This window comes from Camelus dromedarius, chromosome 8 (genome assembly GCF_036321535.1).
Source record: "Camelus dromedarius isolate mCamDro1 chromosome 8, mCamDro1.pat, whole genome shotgun sequence".
NCBI classification, from domain to species: domain Eukaryota; kingdom Metazoa; phylum Chordata; class Mammalia; order Artiodactyla; family Camelidae; genus Camelus; species Camelus dromedarius.
In genome coordinates this window covers 60,179,552-60,199,801 of record NC_087443.1, presented here as the reverse complement: position 1 = coordinate 60,199,801, position 20,250 = coordinate 60,179,552, and the positions used below count along the sequence as shown (strand labels likewise).

Sequence of the window (20,250 nt, the reverse complement as noted above, 5' to 3'; positions counted from 1 at the left end):
TACAAACAACTGAATTCATCATTCTTCAAATGAATGCCTCATTGCCTCAGCAGTCACTAAGTGCCCATCAGTACTAGAAATTAAAGCAACTGATGACATTGCTTTATACTGACACTATTTTGCAGACGCGAAAACAGGGAGAGGAAAGCCTCCCAGGTACAAGGCCACCCCAGAAATCACATATGTAATCCTTGTCCCCGTTCACCTACACCAAGTCTCCTCAGAGCTGGAGGCGGGAGGTTGCTCAATGAGACCAAACAACTATTGATTAATTCTTCTGACCTGCAAAATGAGAACGAAGTAGTCTACAGGTTTGTTGCGCTGGTAGAGGTAGTACTCTGGGGCTTTCTTGTTCTTCTCATCAAACTTCAGCTCCTGGATGACATTGGGGTGCTTTAGCAGCCTTAGGAGGATCTTCTCTGACATCTGGGATGGGCTAAATGCTTCTACTTCTATAGATATAAACACAACTTGATATTACACTTCAAATGGATGGAAAAAATGATACTAGTGAGTAAGGTGTTCAGAGAATAAGAATACTTGGAATCAAAAGTGATACGGTACGGATTAACGAGACTTCCATTTGGTGATCCACTGGGGGCAGATTACCTGGGAGAAATTAGAAAATGCTGAATTCTCGTGTTTGTCGCTGTAAAAATGTTTCCTTTGCAACCTGTCATTGGCTCGAGTCCTCATAAAAACACCCTTATTTTCTGACTGATACAAATGAAAAGTCAACCAGAAGCAGGCTCTATGACTGCCAGGACGCCCTTCAACAGGCCACAACAGTCTGGTCCAACAACGGCCAAGGGAAGAAGCAAAGATCAGGAAGCGTCTAGGTGTGGGTTAGTACCAGGTGCACAGACACAGGGCGTCACATCTCAGTCTGCCATCCGACTACCCTGAGAGAGTCTGGGTACAAAGGAAGGTAGAGACTCAGAATAAAAGCAAGGCACGTGCACACATCAACATGCACTCCTACTTGCTAACTAAAAAAAAAAAAAAGTAATGTTGATCTGAATTTACTAAAGTATCAATTTTATTTAAAACAACAAAAACCCAAATCACTGACTTAAGGATGCTATCCTGGAAGTCGGCTCCATGGTATCTCAGAGGCAGAGGAGGATAACATTTAGTTTTAAATTGTGGTTTTTAAGTGATGAAGAACCATATTTTCAGAATTAGAAAAAGGATAAGTCAAAGATACAGTTTATATGTTTAAAAAATTTTCAAGTTATACGTGAGACGTAAATTCTGTATCAGCTTCTGTGACTTTTTGGTAATAACAAAATAAGATAGTACATGGCAGAAATTTTGGAAAATACAGAAAAAGATAAGGAAGAAAATAAAATCACCTATAAACCAAGCACTCATAACCATTCTGAGCAACTGGTGAGCATTTCTTTCCAGTACCTTGCCTAGCCATGAGTGCCGGGTACGTGTGTGTACACACAAAATGCAAGGATAGTCTTAGGTACACACGGTTTTATATTGTTTCTTCTCACTTTACATCAAACTATGAGTATTTTCCCATGTCATGAGTATTATACGGTGAGCATTTCCAGGTATCTGAAAATGTGATTTTAAAGAGTGCGTAACATTCCATCACGTGGCCGCTGTTAGCCTTCTTTGCAAAATATTTTAAGTACACTGCATTCAGTTGAAAGGCACTGGCTGCCCATCTTGGACACAGACGTCTTCTACAGGCCACTGGGTACTCTCAGATTTTCTCACACTTCCCCTGGCCAACAGAGCTCACCCTTCACCTATAGAGCCATCTGGGGATGTGAGCAGGGTCAGTCAGTCTCTTAAGTCCATTCGACCTTGACCTCTCTGGAGCAGTCAGTGCCGGCTGGGTTGGTGGTTTTAATACTGTGAACGCTTGCCTCCTGGAACGGGCCCAGGTTAACACTCTGGTTGGAAGAGGCCATCAAGAAATCCATGTCAGAGTTCTGAGAATGTCTGATTTCCCTAAAACTGTAAAGGGTAACAATTCAATTGTGAAAATCTATCGTTCTTCTTTGCAAATCAGAGCAGCTGCGTTACCACTGCTGTCCAACTGTTCTTCCAAGGCTAGCTGAAGAAAAAATTACTCAACTGTCCGACACACAACGGGGTGGTGTCTGGTTGGCACTGTCAGCCTACTCCGCCAGCTGGTCTCCCCTGGGCTGAGCTGAAGCGGATGGCCAGGCCTACTGTTCACATGCAGTGTGGCACTAACATTCATCCTTACCTTTCAGACCAATTTTAAGTTACTGGTCCACCCCTGGTAAATGTCTCAGAGGGTTCATGCCGACACTGAACACAGGAGAGGAGAGAATTTAAAAAGAAAAAAAACAAAAACAAAACAAAAACAAAAACAAAAAAACAAAAAACAAAACACAAAAGTGGCATTACTTGTCACCCCATTTCCCGGTCTCCACCCCCAGCCCACCCCAGTCAGCGGTGGGTGAGAAACTCGCTCCAGGGTTGGCAGAGATTTCAGACTCTGATAAGCTGCACTTGCCTGTTGCTAGGAAACGGTGCATGGCCAGGAGAAGCTGTGGTGATATTTTAACCTTCATCTCGCTGTCTGTCTGCTTAAAGGCAGAAAAATCTTGCTTTCTTTCTCGATGGGCCACTTTCTTTTTCGTTCTGTTATCAGCTGAGGGAGGAAGGAAAAACAGAAAAAGGGAATGCAGTCCATTAGATTGGGGTGCTTTTGGAAAGAAAGTGACATAATATATTTATTGGAAAGACAAAGCTCTCTCTCCAGATTGTGGGCACGCTACACACACACACACACACACACACACAGAAAGGGGAAGAGGGAGAGAATCCTCATCAAATCCATCCAGCAGAGTCGTGACACAATCCAAAACAGGTAAGAACACACTATAAACACACTTCATGGAGATCATGAGAGCCCTTACAAGCACATCACAGGGCAGCCACAGACAAAAATCCTCCCCTGGTACAGCCTATACAGCCACATAGCAACAGAGTGCGTGGCCTGGAGCGCACACAGTCTCCTGGACTCAGTGTCGCCTCACCGCAGTCAAGACCAGTCATGTGCTACAGGAGACACAGAAGTGTGTCCCTGCCTGTAAGAGGCTCCTGGCCTCTGCTGAAATAGAAAACACACACACACAATCTCAAGAAACAAACAAGAACACTCACAGAACACTGTTTTAATAATAATATATGTTAGTTTCATTTCTGCCCCAGACCATGAGATGCTCAAGGTCAAGCACATAGCAGGAAAGGCATTCAGAGGAGGTCGGCACGCTTCCCCTGTAAAGGGCTAGGCGGTAAACCCTTCGGGCCCTGCTGTAACTGCTCAGCTCTGCTGTTCAGCAAAAGGCCATCTGTCAATGCATGAGCATGGCGGTGCTGCCGGAAAGCTTTACGGCAGACGTGAAATTTTAATTTCATACTGTTTCGCATGTCACAAAATAAAATTATTCTTTTGAGCTTTTTCAACTGGAAAATTTTTTTAAAAAAACTTTAGCTCATGGGCCATATGAAAACAGGCTGTAGGCAGGCACTTGTGGGCTGTAGTCTGCCAACCCCTGATCTAGAAGGTGTCTAACGCAAACACTTTTTTTTTCCAAGTATTTTTCTGGACAAAGCAATAATCAAGAAAAAACCAGGTTGGAGACAAGACCCCAACTGCTTGCTTTTTTTTTTTTTTATCCCCTAAGAATCAAGAATCTTCACATTACCATTTCATGCCAAGGGCAAAACAGAGTGATTACTAACTTGGCTTGTCCTGCGAGAAGCAATCACAGCCTGTAATTTTCTTCTGTCTCAAATTCTCTTTAGAATCAGGCAGTGGGAATCAATGCAAACATTTTAAATCCTCTTCTAACGGCAAAGGCAGTCATCATCCCTGAGCTCCTATCTAAATCAAGAATGTACCTGAACCCCAAGTTCAGCTTCTCATCTCATGAAGTCACATATGAAATGCATCTAATCAAGGTTTGAAAGAAGTGAACTAAAGTGCAAACGTAAAATCTCACAAATGTCTAAATTGTCTTTCTCATGATGAGTGATGCCCCTGGGGAAACAAATGTGCAGACACACACTTGGTACCAAATAGTCACTGTGAGGAAGGATGAAAAGAATTTATTCTTTTCACACAAATAACCATATTCCCTATTATGAAATCTCCGATCACTCTCCAAGAGTCAAAAGGGTAAAACGTAGAAACTGGTGGGTTTTTTTTTTTTTAAAGAACACTCTACAGGCATGATGAAAAACTAAGATACATTTTCAGAAGCTGGTCATAAGCCAAATATAAAAATTTATTTTTTTAAGGGTGCATAGAAGATTTTTTTCAATTTTCAAATGAGGGACATTCCCTTCTAACAGGACTGAATAAAAATCAGTCCGTTTTGAGCAAGGCTGGCTTGGTCCCAGGTGCTCCAGGCCATTTGAATGATCCACTCTCCCCTCCAAGTCATGCTTCAAAAGCCAAACAGGACAAAAAGAACCCAGATGCTCTTTCTCTATATCACCTTTGAGAGCCCCAAATATCTCAGGCCTTGGGCCATCTTTGGCATTGAGAAACTCTTGGAAGGGTACTACTTTGCTAAGAGTGAGGTTGAGGAAGGTTTAACCTCCACAGTCCAGCAGTTGTGGACTTTGATGAGACAGGATGCACGTTCAACACTCAACCCAAGATCAAGCCTACTCCTAGGCAAACACGTGTGGATACTCCCCTTCCCCACCCCACTGCCTAAAAGGCAGAGAAGCAGAGAATGAGAAGAACATTTTATTACGTACCCCGACCTGTTCTGCCTTCTATATACATGCCACCGTGCCACCATTGCCTCAGCAAAGCTACACCTGCAAATCTCCCCTCTACCCTGGTTGATGGGTTCCAAAAGAAGGCAATTTCAACAGTTGCTATCCATCAATTTAACAAATCCCCCTCACTCTTCAAGAACTTGAATTATGACCTTAGGTAGAAACAAATTTATCTGAAAAAATTTGCCTAATTGTGTAAAATGAAAATTTAGCAAAGAACAATTCTTTTTCCAGACGTAAGATAAATGTGAAAACCGAGAATGGAGTTTTCTTTTCAGGACAAGTAATGAATGTCCGGATCAATGGTAAGAAGCAGCTGGCTTTTCAAAAAAACATGGCCAGTGGACATTACAGGACCTGCCTCCTCTTCTTCCTCCCTGATGAAGGGACTGGAATATCCTGACAGGTGGTACCCAGCCTACACATGCAATACATAATTAGAAACAGGCAGACAATAGCTGGAGAGATGTCACATGACTCACAAATAACACGACAAATAAAAGCAAAGGTTTTGGAAAATTACACTCAGGCGATGTTACTCACTGTATAAATCTGTTTCATCTAGAATCTCAGATTTGATGATTTCTTCAATCACATCCTCTAATGTGACAATTCCCAGAACTTCATAAAAGGGATCCCCCTCTCCCTCATTGTTTACTCGCTGCACAATAGCCAGGTGAGATTTACCTTTAAGGAAAAGAAAACAAAGTTGAACAGGTAATTTGCTGAGTTTCCTGAATGAGGTCTTACAGATGATTATGATAAAAAAAAAAAATAGCAGTAAACACAGATACCAGATTATCAAAGTCTACGTTTCAGCTTTTAAATATCGTTTGGAAATACTGCCAATGAAAAAGCTTCATGAGCCATCAGAAGCAAGACCAGTTAAGCCAGAGAAACATCGTCTACACACATGGTACCACCACATTACCATCTGCTTCCTAGTGGATTTGGTCTTCAGTAATGCCAGCTCTTCCTTTGTGACTTTTTAGCAGCTGCTACTTTAGGAGAACAGTTCCCAAAGTGTGGTCCGTGGACCCCCCAAGGGGTGCCCAAAACCCTTTTAGGAAAGTCAGCAAGGCCAAACTATTTTCATTAGGTTACTACAAGGCAGCGGTAGTGTGGTCAGTGTGCTAGTGGTCACTGTCTTCTCCACCACACACAGTAAGAGGGGAAGAAAATCCGTTCCTCTTATGAATATCCTTGATGAAAAACAGTAAAAGATATTAGTTTCATTAGACCTTGATTCCCGAGGACCTTTTAATACTGTATGTGACAAAATGTGAAATAACAAAATACACTTCTGTTGCATTCTGAAGGATGATGGTTGCTGTCTTGAGGAAAAGGACTCATGCAATTGTCTGGGTTGCAAGTTGGAGTAGCCGCTTTTCATTGAACATCATTTATATTTGAAAGAATGAATGACGAACAAACAAACCATGGTTGTTTAGACTTGGATATTTGGCAGACATTTTCTTGAAAATGAACAAAACGAGCCTGTTACATTAAGGAAAACAACCACAGTGTTTGCCGCCAAAGAAAACATTTGCGCTTTCAAGGGAAAACTAGAATTTTTGGGAAACTTGTACTGACCGCCATGAGCTTGAGGGCTTCTCAACAAAGACGCTCCTGATGAGACAGTTGGTGATGCTAACAAATGTGATTTGACAAGTAGCAAATAAGAAGATATGTCAACATTTAAAAGATCTGCGTAACTCAGTGAACCAATATTTTTCCAAATGGCCATGGCAATGACATTACCAAATCATGCGTGGGTAAACGATTTGCTCAGAGTGCAATGTATAACAGTGGACTTTTAAAAACTTTTTATTTTGCAGTAATTTTAGATTTACAGAAAAGTTGCAAAGACAGTGAAGAGAGCTCTTGTATACCCTTTACTCCATCTCCGACTAATGGTTAGCACCTTACTTGACCATGATATATTCATCACAGCTAAAAAACTGACATTGATATGGTAATGGTCAGTAAATTCCAGAATTTATTTGGATTTCACCAGTTTTTCCACTAATGTCCTCTTTCTGTTCAAGTATCCACTCCAGAGCACCACACTGCATTTAGCTGCCATGTCTCCCCAGTCTCCTCTGCTCTGTTATAGTTTCCCAGTCTTCCCTTGCTTTTTGTGATGCTGACAATCAAGGAGAACCGGTCAGGTATCCTGGAGAGTGTCCTTTGATTTGGACGTGTCCGATGTTTTTCTTGTGCCAAGACTGGGGTTATGTGTTTTCTAGTTACATCACATCAGGGTTTACACGGCAGCTGCATGATATCACAGGTGATGTTCCCCTTTGCCGCTTGGTTAAGGCCATGTTTCCCAGGTTTCTCCACTATCATGTTACTAATGTTCCCCTTCCCCTCATTCTACTCCTTGGAAGCAAGTCGCTAAGTCTAGTCCACCCCCAGGGAAGGGTGAGGGGTAGGAAGCCAGCTCTACTTCCTGGAGTCAGGGAGGATCTATATTCAGTATTCTGTAAGGAAGATTTTGGACCAAAAGCTTTTTACATAACAGGGCACCAAAAGTCCACTGGTATAGTTTCAGATTCAACATTGCAACTAATCTTTAAGAAACTACCACTTGTGGAGTTCTGGCACAGTATCAAAGAACAGCCACAATTATTCAAAAAGGCTATTAAAATACCCACCTTTTCCAAATACATATCTGTGTGAGGCCAGATTTTCTTTATACACTTCAGTTAAAACAGTATACAGCACAGACTGAATGCAGAAGGTAAGAGAACCCAGCTACCTTCCATTTAGCTAGATAACAAAGATACACAGAAAGGCAAACAATAACACTTTACTATTTATGTTTTGGAAAAGTTACTTTTAATAAAAATATTATTTATGTTAACATGTAATGGATTTATTACTGTCCCTTAAAAATGAATTAGTAAGTAAATATTTTTAATTTCTCAGGTTTAATTTCAAATCCAGTAAATATCAAAAGACATAACCCACGAGGAAGAACACATGCTGTAAAGCTGAGCAGGTCTGGACGTGAACTCCAGCATGGCCACTTTAGCCATCACCAGCTGTGTGATCAGGAGCCTGAGCCACAGTCCCCTCTGCTCGAAACCCAGGTTCACGATCATCGCTGCTACACAGACCTGTTGTGAGTATCAGAGAGAATGTCGGTACCTAGCCAAGACAGTGCCTGGGATCCACTGGGTGATCAATAAGTGGTAACTCCTATTAGCTTATTCATATTCTTCCTCAGTTCTAAGGCACCATGAACTTACTACCAGCTTAGTCAGAAAAAAGGACTCCACTACATTCAATGTACACTGTGATTAAGAGACGCATTTCAATTTCAGAAGGATCTTTTAAAATATTAAATATATCTCTCAAACACCAATATTGGTTTCCCCAGCCCAAGAAATGCAAGGCATCTGAAGCACATCCTTAAGCCAAGTAGACATGATCTGGAAACTGCATGATCAGTTAACGTTATTTTTTTTGAATGACAAGGGCTTTGGTGGGGAGAGGGGAGGGATGGTGGGGGTAAGAGGGACTCCTTTAAATAAAGTACACCTAAAACTTCAAATTGGGAGAATTCACTCAGACACAATCAGCCAGACAAACTAAAAATATTCTGAAGGCCAGGTCTGATCAAGTTCCCAGCACTTACTCAGAAACTGGCTTTGGTTCTGTAGGTTTGTCTGCCCTCTTCCGCTCTGTCTCAGACCCCTTTACAGGCAACAATGTCTGGAAGCCTAGAAGTTTAGATTGTCAGACAATTAGGCATCCTAACAATTTTCATCCTTAGCAGGCTCATGCTCAAAGAATGAAAATATTTTGAGCAAATGAGAGTAGGAGGGAAACTTATCAGCAATAGATATAAACACCGCATCAGGTCAAGTCAATCCTAGTGCAGCCAATTCAGTCCGGTCAGTTTCTCACATCTGCTTTCCCAAGGACCCAAACATAAGCAGTTAAAAATTCTTGGTGAATGCTGTCTGTCGAAAGTTAAATTCTTTTGCTATTCCCAGCTTGTGATCATTTAAAAGGAATTTTCCAAAGCAAGGTCTAATATTAGACTCAAAATGAAGTTTCCATTCCACTGAGGCGCTATTCTCACCAAAGTAACTACCGCATAATCAGATTGTCTTGGAGCAATTCGTTTAAATGCAGATGGACATACTTGAAATACCAACCCGATAGCACCAACAGATCCGACTGGAAAGGGCCTTTCTCTAGGAGAAATTATTCATGTCAGCTAGGCTTCTTAGATTGAAAATTATGAAGGTTTCTTCCCAGTTCACTTGTAGCCTTTCACACCCCCCACCTTCAATGTTGAAACTTCTTCATCTGCCCCAGAGCCACATTTTTTCAGCTTTGGAATTCCTGGTGAGAAGTCTTGTTTTCTGAACCTTCCCAGTAAGCAGGACAAAAAAAAAATTGATACCCTTCTTTCTCTAATCATACTTTTGGAGGACAGACAGCAATACAATGTACCTACTCCCCTACTTCACCATTCACTGCAGGGACTTCAGTCTTCGGCCTCATCAGAGCAATCAAAAGGAAAACGTAACTTGTCAATACAGAGATTTAAAAAACTGAGCTCAGTTAGCATCTTTCTTAACATGAGAAAGATTAAGCCAGGATTGAAAGCAGCAAGACAATTTGGGGGAAATTAATAACAGATTAAACCAAAAGCTAAAAAAGATTATGAACTGATGGATTCTTAACCTCCAAAGAGAAGAATGAAAACACAGCCATTGGCATAATATGCAATTATAGGCATCAAATAACACTAAAACTTTTTAATACATATAGATTAAATAAACGTGATTATATAGAGGATTAAGCACACTGCTGTCACAGTGAGCTTGAAGAGAGCCCTCTGCGGCTAGCTATAAGACATGCAGTATTCCAGTCATTTCAAACTGTCCTGAAATTTATCCCCATAGCCTCTCTCCACCTAGTCTGGTCCTAGAAATGGAGGAAAAAAGGATCCCTAAGTCAGATCTAAGAGAATCTAAGCAGGCCTGTCTTCAGAGGACATGGCACTATGAATACATCCCCCTTTACAGTCACAATCGTAAGCAAATTATCATGAAATAGTCACCTAGATCCTTCTGCCTAACTGCAATGTGCTCAAAACAGGGCACTTGCACAGATGAAGTTACAAGAACATGTCTTCACTGTGAGATGGACTAAGTAACAATCTGGACCCAGTAAAACTGGGACCAAATTTCTGCCTCTGCCTGCTTCTACTGCCCCCAAATCAAAGTTTATTATTTGCATATTTTCTCTAGAGAATCAGCCCAGCATGGTAGCAGGTTGCCCCACTTGCGTCTTTTAACCTTACCACAGTGCTAGGCTCAGACTTTGCATGACAGATAACCACCTGCATTTTGATAGGAATAGTTAACTAGACAGTGATGAGGCTGACCAAGGAAGGGGACCTGTAACTGCCTGATGAAAACATGGCCTCTTTTGCAATCATACAAGTTCGATGTCAATCAAGTGAAATGGAAGAGTAGACAGATGAATTAAAGCAGCTAAGGAAGAAAGGCAGGAGGGCAGATGGACTAGAATGGAACTAGAAACAACCTGACACAGCTGTGCTAATAGAAAGTGACAGACAGTAGTTGAAAAAAACCTCACAACGCGAGCCCAAGGCAAACAGAGTCCTAAAATGCCACTCGAACAGCAGGAAGAAAACAAACAGGAGATTCGACAATGAGAAAATGAAGTCAAACATTTCATATTTGCCATGAGTGCTGCGTCGCACACCGCACAGGGCACAGAACGCAAGGCCTCACGGTTCCCCTGCAGTTGTGCAGTGCCGTGGGGCCCCTTCGCTAAGCAAGGGCAGGGCAAAATGAAGCATCTGATATGCCTTTGTTTTTAAAGATGTCCCAGTTTATCTAACATGGTAAAATAATTCAATAAGTAGGAATCAACAAAGGTCCTAGGAGTGAGTTCTGTGAAACTAGTGGTAAAAGAAAGAAATGCTCTGTAAGTCAGAATTCAGGTCCCACATCACTAGAACCAAATGGGGTGCAGATGTATTTGAATGGCCATACCTAAGACCTCCCAAGGAAACCAGTTTGCACATTAGTCATCAAGGAAGTCAATATACTTTAAAGAAAATTAGGATTAGATTTAGTCTGACTGACAAAAAATGAACAAATGGATCAATGAGCTAAGGTTTATGAACATAATTTATAAACATAAAATACAATGTTATGTATGTATCAATGAACTACTGTCACACAAAGTCATTCATTCACTCAGTAAATATTTACTGAATATCTATTATGTGCCAGGCTCATACATTAGGGAACAAAACAGAGCTCTGGCTTTCAAGGAACATTCTAGCAGAGAAGACAGACACTGAGGGAAACAGACAGTAAAAAAGCACATCAGATTGTATAAAATGTAGAGAACAAAAAAGCCAGGGCTGAATCATTTAATTTGAGATGGCCAGTGAAAGGCCTTCCTATTAAGGAGACATTTAAGCAACACTGAAGGGCATTAAGGAGCCAAATGAAGTCTCTAAGGAGCTGGGTAAAACCTTTCTGGGAGAGGGGACGGGAGCAGCCCGACATGCTTAAGGAAAAGCAAGGAGGCCAGCGTGGCCGGAGCAGAAGCAGTAAAGGTGAGGTGTGGGGGGCAGGTACACAGACCACATCACCATTGCAAAGACTTTAACTTTTACCTCCAAAGGTGGGAAGTCACTGGAACTTCTGAGCAGTAGACTGACATGATCTGCATTGTTTTAAAAGAATCGCTGGCTGCTGGGTGAGGAAAGGCTTGGCAGCTGATGGGAGGAAGACAGCAGTGGGGAAGGGCAGAACCAGAGTTGGGGGATGATGGGGGGACCAGTTAACAAGCTATTTCAGCGATCCCAGTGAGAGGGAATGGTGGCTTGGACCAGATGGTAACAGTGGAGGTGATGGGAAGGACTTAGATTCCAGGTATGTATTTTAGACAGAGCCAACAGGTCTGTTGATGGATCAAAGGGAGGCAGAAGAAAAAGAGACAAGCCAAGGCTGACTCTAAAGTTTTAGGGCCTGAGCAGCGGGAAGGATGGAGTTGCCGTTTCCCAAGGAGGACTGTGGAAGGTACATGTCTGGACAGGAGAGATCAGTTCTGTTTTAGACAGGTCAAGAGCGAGATGCCTACAGGATATCTTGGTGGAAATGTCAAACAGACAGTTACGTACCTAAGTCCAGAATCCCAGAGAGTGCGAGAGGCATGGGCTACAGATGAAGACTGAGAATCCGCAGAGAACAGAGGGTGGAAGCCAGACATCAAAGGAGATCACCCAGAGACTGGGTGTGGACGGAGGAAATATCCTAGCGTTGAGCCCAGGGCAGGCCGACGCTTCGGACAGTAAAAAGCGGGGACACAACCGAAGAGGAGACTGAGAAGGTCCAGCCAGTGGGGTGGACAGAGAATCAAGAGAGGCAGGTTTTGGAAGCCAGACTTTAAAAAAAGCTATTTCAAGAAGCAGAAAGGAGTCAAAAGTATCAAATGCAGCCAAAAGGCTGTGAAAGATGATTTTGGTGACAAAAGGTGCTCAAGATAAGAAAGGTCGTAGATGAAAAATCTAAAGATTATTGTCTAAGTGCCATGCCCAAGCACCTGCCAGCGTGGTTTCCACGACAGCTCTCCTGCTTCCACAAGGGAAACACAAAGTGTCCTGTTTCTGCCAGGGAGACGTCACCAGAGGGAAAAGGCTTGTCTTTAGACAGAGTTTGGTTTGTCCTCCCCCAGATAATACCTCCCTCTTCTGAGTACCACTTCTGGAAACGATGCCATTAGATCTCCCATCATCCGGGCTTAAAACTCTGAAGTCATCCCTGCCTCTTCTCTCCTTCATTTCTCCCCCACCCTTTTTCTTCCCCTCTTTTAATGAAGAGTAAAAGAATGATTACTTAAATAATAATCTGCATAAAATGCACATCTCAGTGAGTATTTATTGAACTACCACCCAGGAGGGACTAGCCAGGGTCAGGGCATAATAGACTACAGGGGCAGATGAGGCGGGAAGCTGGGAGGCCAGGAGCAGGGAATGGGGAACAGACACTTAGGGGAGAAGTAGCCACATAGGTGAATAAGACTTCAGGTTCCAAGGGGAATACAGGCCTACTTGTGGCCTCTCCGGTAGGACCTCCTTTCCCCAGTCCCTTCTTTGTTAATAGCAGGTTCCACCCCCCCCAAATAGGTAACATGGTGGTCCAGCAACATATCTCATGATGATTAAGTGGCAGTACGACCTCAGAAGGGAAGCAATTCTCCTCCCATACTTAGCCATACATGGAATATTGAGTTCAAGTCTGGGTCTTGTACTTTATCCGAAGCAGACTGAGGAGAGAACTACCAAGATCCTGCAAGGTGTATAAACTGCGGCACCTGAGGAACAGATAGAGACCAGAGGATTTAACTAGAAGAGAACCCTGGGCAGGGATGCAACAGACTGCAGCCTTCAAATCTCTGAAGTGGGAAGCAACCACCTGGTTCTTGCGCCTCCTCCCCCAACAACTTGTTAACTGTACACTTGGACCTCACGGACCACAAGGTTAACCGTTTTCCTGACTAGATCACCAACTCTTTGATGACAGGGACCTCTCTTTTATTCATCTTTGTACTGCTCCTCATCCCTAGCCCCTAGCCCCAGCCAAGTCTAGCACAGTACCAAACACTCCTATATACGTGAAGGTAAAATTTACTAAACAATCATCACACTCTATTACTTAAAAGTCTCATTTTCCACCAACACTTGAATTAAAGAAAACTCCTTAGACTAGTGTTCAAAGACCCTCCAGAACCTGGTCCCCAACCACTCCAACTTTCCATCTTTTGGTCTCCATACTCCTCTTATGCTCCCACGGTCCAGGCAGTCAAGGGACTTGATTTCCTCCCATCATAACCTCCATGGTTTTACTCATCCCCACAGACCAGGGAGGAAGGAGTCTCTCCTCAGGGGACAGGATCAGCTGTCATAGCAGCCCAACCCCTGAACTCACTGCCGTAACTTAACCCACGGCCACATCTGAGCCACCTCACAGCCACACCTAACCCCTGCCAAAGCCACACCTGGGCTCCGAAGGTGCCTCTACACCCACGTTACTCTTAGTAGTAGACAGGTCTCTACCCTATCCATCTCCCTTTCAATTCAACAGCTGCAAAATCAAAAGAAAAATAGGTGCTGAATTATAAGCTCTATTACCCCAAATAGCTATTTTCTCACAGATTTTTGTAATCAGTACATGGGTGAATTCATACACATGCCTTGCAGACTTTCTATTGACTAATACGGTGACAAAGCTAGCATTATAACATGAGAGCAAGGGTTAAATTTGCTTAAGGAGAAGCAACACAATTTCATGTGGGGAGCTATCACCTTGCTATTTCTGTTCTGTTTAAAGCTAAATGAAAACAACAAACTTCATGGGTTTTTTTTTTTTAAAGTACTTATTTTACCTTACCATCCCCACCAGAGCTAAGTGCATTTTTTCCAATTGAGTTTTCCCACCATAAAATACACCAGAAAAATGTGACACAGATCTTAAAATAGTCCTATGTAAACAACACAGGAGTGTATATATAGAAGCACTTGCTGTATATAGAAATCGCTGGTTTTAAGGGATGCTAACTGTTGCTATTCCAGGAGACAAAAGCTCCTTTTTACCAAAAGTTTTACTACTTCTAAAAATTCCAATGACTAACCAGTTAAGTGGCCGGCCAACATCTCCCTAGCAGGACGGCTCCTCCACCCTAGGTCTGCAGGGGTCTTCTCAGCCATCAGTAACCTCACTCCCACTTAGGGCATGTCTACCAGGAGGCTTACTGCGTGGAGTATGGAATCATGGTTTCCTAAAAAGAATCTAATTTTTCGTGAGGGGAGGGGAGGGGTTTATTTGATGCAGACAGTATTTCTTAAAAAGACCATTTCCTGGATAGAACCCTGAATTTATCTACTAACTTAGAAGATCATAATAGCTTTCAGGAAACAGACCTGCTATTCGCTGGCCACTCAAACACTGAAAGAAAGAAGGGTACTCATTGAGGTGCTCAGCCTTTAAAGGACTTTAAAAAAGAAAAAAAGAAAGAAGAAAAGAGACAAGCTTACGCCTTCCCAGAGGTGACCACAGAGTCCTGGGCACAGTGCACGGAGCCTCAGGAGTCAGAGCACCTAGACCAGGATTACCAGGGCCCAGCCCCAACGCCACTCCCCAGAGGTTACCTCCCTTACTGTCCCAGGCTCCCTTCTATTTGCTATAAATACCTATTTCTTAACATTGAAACTGAGTTTGGTCCCACCTTCCCATTCTTAACAGTAGTTTCTAATTCTATATCCCTAAAATAGAAATACCTGACAGAGAAAGAAATTTCAAGTTGAAAATATCTTTTGAGACAGCGTTTAAAAGAATTACGTTTCTAGATATCTTTAGAATGTTATGATTTAACTATTTTAGTGGGTCAAATTTCACTTCTCCGTAAAAATCTGAAGCAGTAAGATCAGAAATACACACTGAGAAAATCCAATCCACATGGTTTGCAGAATTTGACAGCTGAATCAATGGAGATTCCAAGGACATCAACATTTACATGTTAGAAAAGTTTCTGAAATACACTAAAACTACAGATAGTATTCTTATGATGTGCCAGGTAGCTAATACTTACTCAGTGAGTGAACCTACACATTAATCTAAATCCTTAGAACATATTTTTGTTTTCAATCTACACAACTTTCTGGGCAAAAATGGTATTTGTCTTAAAACTACCTCCTACACATTTCTAGAAGTTTCCTCTCAACTTATGTTTTAGGTTTTGTCTGGCCTTATTTTTGAGGTAATAAATCCCATCTTTCCTCAGTCATCATCATTACAGACTGAAGACTCCACCTTTTGACAGTATGCCCAATATTTCATCTAAGGATGTAGCCTTGAACGTAATGTTTAATATAAAATTGTTTTGTAAGAATCAACTTTCACCTACAATTTTCCCATCAGGCATACATTCATCCACTCAAATATATATTGAATATGTAGTTATTCCTAGCACAAGACTAAGTATATATGGATGTCTACCTCTTTAAGAGAATATGATTATTTTTTAAAATTTGAATTAGAAAATGATTAATCATTATCATGAAAGGATTGCTTTATAAAATGGATCATTTTTCATTAGAATTTTCATCTTGAAATAATTGTACATTCTCGTGCAGTTGTGAGAAGTAACAGAAACATCACGTGTGTTTTTACCCAAGATCCCATGTAGTTTTCCTCAATGGGAACATTTTGCAAAAACAAATTGTGTGACAGTACAGTATCACAACCAGGATACTGACAGTGACACAGTCACGGCACAAAATGTTGCCATCAGCACAAGGACCACACACGTTGCCCTTTATAGCCACACTCACTTCCCTTCCCACCTCCCAAAACAGATCATTTTAATAGCTTCTCTGGTAAAGTAAGTGTTTAGTTTTCCATTGGCCATGGCTCTTAAGCTTTCGCTTTTAAGTTCAAACAAATCTTTTAAAAACTCACAAAATGACCATCTGTAGGAAAACATTTTCCTGTCAACAAGAACTTGTTTTACATGCAACTGTTGAAAACTCAAGAGAAGGGGGTTCAATCCTGACAAGATTAACCCGCCAAGCTTCCCTGAGCCGAGGCACACAGCAGGTAGTCCTGGAACTCAGTGCTTAGACCGGACTGCTTTCAGAGTGGCCGAGACCCAGCCTTGATTCCATCAGTGTCTGCCCCAGATCCCCGGGGACAGTTTTTCCCAGGCTGCTCTCCTGGCTTCTCTGAATGTGATGGATTTCTGATGTGTCACCTGGGATAGGTTAGCAGTCCTCAGGAATTCAATTAAACATGAAGCTAAGTGCTGCTGTGAAAGGATTTTGCAGATGTCATTAAAGCCCATAAAGTGTTAACTTTAAGGATGATTATCCTGGGTGGGACTGACTGAATCCACTGAGGGCCTTAAAAGCAGGGTGAAGGCTTTCTGAGGGAGAAGAGAAATTCCACCTGTCGAAAGCAGCTGCAGACCAAGCCCCAGGGTTTCAGCCTGCTCATCGTCTACCCGACCAACTTCAGACTTCCTTAGACAACCTACAATTACATCAGCCTGTTCCTTAAAGAATGTGGTGTGCGTCTGTCTGTCTTCTACTGGCTCTGTTTGTTGAACCATGACTGACCCCCTCAGGATCCACACCAGAAAGGGATTTAGAAAGCAGATACCAGAAGAATACTACGATTAGACCAAATTTTATTTCCCAAACCTAAGACAATGCATGACTGATTAAGAAGACAAACTAACATACACATGCTAATGTCAGAGAGACCTGGTGAATGAACTTCCTGGTAGACACAGCAGGTAAAGTGACCTCTTAGAACAAAAAATTAAGCTAAACTGTGGTTGTATTTAAGAAACCAAATCATTTACTTCAAGCCATCCAAGTGGACTATCCTATTGAAGACGGCCCTTTAGTCCTCCCACCTAACTTTGGATTCCAGGCCACAAGTGATGGATGGGCTCGTGTCCCCACACCACCACCAGCTGTTCGCTATCTTTTGCTTGTTCTTGGGTCGTGCTGCCAGATACGTTAGCCAGAAACCCAAAGTTGAGGCAATTCATATAAGATTCCAGTCACTGTGTGACTTGCTTCCTGGCCCATCCAAATGATTTGTGAGAAAAATCTTATGAACCAACAGGAACAGAAACTGAAGAGCTTTTTCCATTATTCTTCTCTCCCAGAGTATTTAAAGACTTGGATTTTCCCATCTTTAGGGGAAATATTTTCTTATAAATAGTGAGGCATGCCGGGCATCTCCACTTCATCTTTTTTGGTGGTCTGTAACACTCACTGCACACGCACTGGAATGTTTTCCTAGTAAATGATCAGCAATGGAAAACATGGCTAAGACAAAGGATGGCTTTCAGGCTGAGATGATGGGAACCTTCCCATCTTTCCCAAGAGATAGGTAGTTCTTCTATAGAACTGAGGGGTTTATTTTAGAACCAGAGTCTATTTCTGTCTCTCCTTTAGACTTGTAGCTTTTGTAAGGATGATAAATGAGGACTGACTGTATTAGTGAGGTAACAGTCCAAAAGATCAGTAATAGTCCAATATATCCAGTAAAAGGAGATTTTAAAAAGAGAAATATACTTCTGCTGCCAAGGCCAACTATTGATGTTTTAATTTTATGATTTGCCCTTCTGTTCCTTCCTTGTGTCTTATTTTTGGATCAATAACATTTAGAACTTTGTTTTTACAGCCCCAAACTCTTGATATCACCTAATTTCTTGGATGGTTTCTACAACACAAGGAGACAAGAGCAGTAATTATACAAAGTCAGACACAAATATGGTTCTCTTGTAATACTCACAGTGAATAAACATTACCTAAGTCCGGACAATGTGCTAAAAAATACTCCAGACCAAACCACCCTATACATTTGCCTTAGGGGCAGGCATTTTAAGGTGAGAGATGAGGTCATCAGTTCTTTTAATATCTGCTTAAAGGGAAAACTAAAGGCTGGTTGTGTTAAAACCAACCTCATCCCCCTTTTCTCACTCACGTCTCCCTCTTTTCAGGAAGTCCTTACTGATGACCTCAAGTTGAATGAGGAGATGGGATTGCTTATATTCTGCAGTTAATATAAATTCATAATTATGTATTATCATATAGTTAGTCATGTGAGATGAGGGAAAAGGGCTATCAAAATCATCAAAAATCACCAAGTCCTAGAGTTGAAGGGAAAATTAAAAGTCATCTAGTTCAAACTCTCAATCCAATCTGCAAATTTTGTGCAAATAATAAACTTGATAAAATATGAAGCAGGCAAAAATACTGAATTTTTGCTTGTTGACCTGAGATAAGAAGTCCTGACATTTCACTCTTGTTTCTTATCCTTAGACACTCAAACACTTCACTGTCATTACAGAGGAGGAAAAAGATGCAATAAGATGATTTTAAAAACCAAACATTTTCTATTTAAAATTCCTTCACAACTCCTCACCATCCCCATTATCTATCTTTCCCCCAGTATCTCTTTAAAATGTGTCAAGCAAAAGAAAGAAGTTTTTCTATTTCTATAAGGAAAAATATCCATCAATGGAAGCCTGGTTAAATAAATTCTCATACATCCATGCAATGGATTACTATGCTGCCATTAAAAAGAATCAAAGTAGTCATATGTAACATTTTCTAATATACGATTTCTAGATAAATCGTTATGAAGTTACCCAAAATACATTAAGAAAAAAAATGAATATTTTCATAGTATAATCCTATTTGTATAAATTGTATATACATAGGGAAATTCTGGCAAAGGAGTAAGTTGGCTAGCAGACATTTGGTCCTATCCAAAATGTACATAAGACATTTGGGCTATGCCAAAAGGTTCCTGATAGTCAGTCCTGTCCAAAACAATTTAGCATGGGTCAAATATGCTCATGGACATTTTGAACAGGACCAAGTTTCAAGGACCTCTTGGCATGGACCACATAGCTTATGGACCAAATGGCTTATGGATATTTTGTACAAAGCCAAATATCCTGCAAGGGAAACAGTTACCAGTAGCATGTTGATTGAAATTTGTAGTAACCATTACAAATTTGTGTCCTACTAACAGTGATTCTGAGAAAAACTATTTTATATGATTCTCATCAAAAAGTAAAAAAAGAATGTAGATTTCTAACTGCATTATTGTATATAATCCTATCAGGAGAGAATGACTAGGAATGAATGAGAATAGAATCCTCTGTCAACATTAGATGCCTCCTAAGAGCCATTTCAAAACCCTCAAGGCCCCTCTGCTTACTCCCTTCCACTGCCACAGAGACCAGTTCCACACAGGCTGGGATTGGCTTCCTGCCCCGTGTGATCAGTGCAGGCAGACATCACCTCCTATACAGCTCGTGGCACAGCTCACTTCTGCCCTGGGACTTCTCTTGAAACCTGCCCTGCAGCTATGCGCACACAATCCAGAAACGGGGAGGAATTAATGCCCATGGGAGAATATGTCCCCCTTCTGTACTTGAGCACAGTTCTGAGAGCATTTCAAAAGCCTCCTTTAAAAAGTCCTAGCTAGGAAAGAACACCTGTTGCCTGTAGCTGAAGCCAACGCACTGTCACATCCTTGAATTTTCTTTCCTTCCTTCCCACATCACTTCCCTTGTCCTGAGCTCCCGGTCCCGGGGATCCCACTCCAAATAAACGTCCCAGCATGCAAGCCTTTGTGTCAGGCCAACATTCAGGCTAAGACACCATCAGAAGTTTTTCTACCAACCAGTGCCAGATGTGTTAGGACACATTCAGATCTCAATATAATGCTGGTTTTGCCCCTTTGTGTGAGTTGGCCCAGTGGGCAGGAGTATTTCTCAAGGTCATTTGTACAGCAGGATAGCTAGCAGTAACTATGCACTGAAGTTACTGCAGACCCAAACTAAACATATCGCCAGCTCAAC

The 20,250-nt window shown here is 41.7% G+C and overlaps 1 protein-coding gene across 2 annotated transcripts in view; it reads right to left on the bottom strand.

Moving 5' to 3' along the window:
* Positions 1-20,250, bottom strand: part of CNNM2 (cyclin and CBS domain divalent metal cation transport mediator 2) — a 127,743-nt gene that overhangs the window by 23,405 nt on the left and 84,088 nt on the right. For both annotated transcript variants that reach the window (XM_010987133.3, XM_031461668.2), the window contains exons 2-4: positions 5,335-5,478; positions 2,507-2,644; positions 283-452 (exon numbers count right to left, since the gene is read on the bottom strand). In XM_010987133.3, coding sequence (XP_010985435.2) covers positions 283-452; positions 2,507-2,644; positions 5,335-5,478 — 452 coding nt within the window. The remainder of the gene's footprint in view (positions 1-282; positions 453-2,506; positions 2,645-5,334; positions 5,479-20,250) is intronic.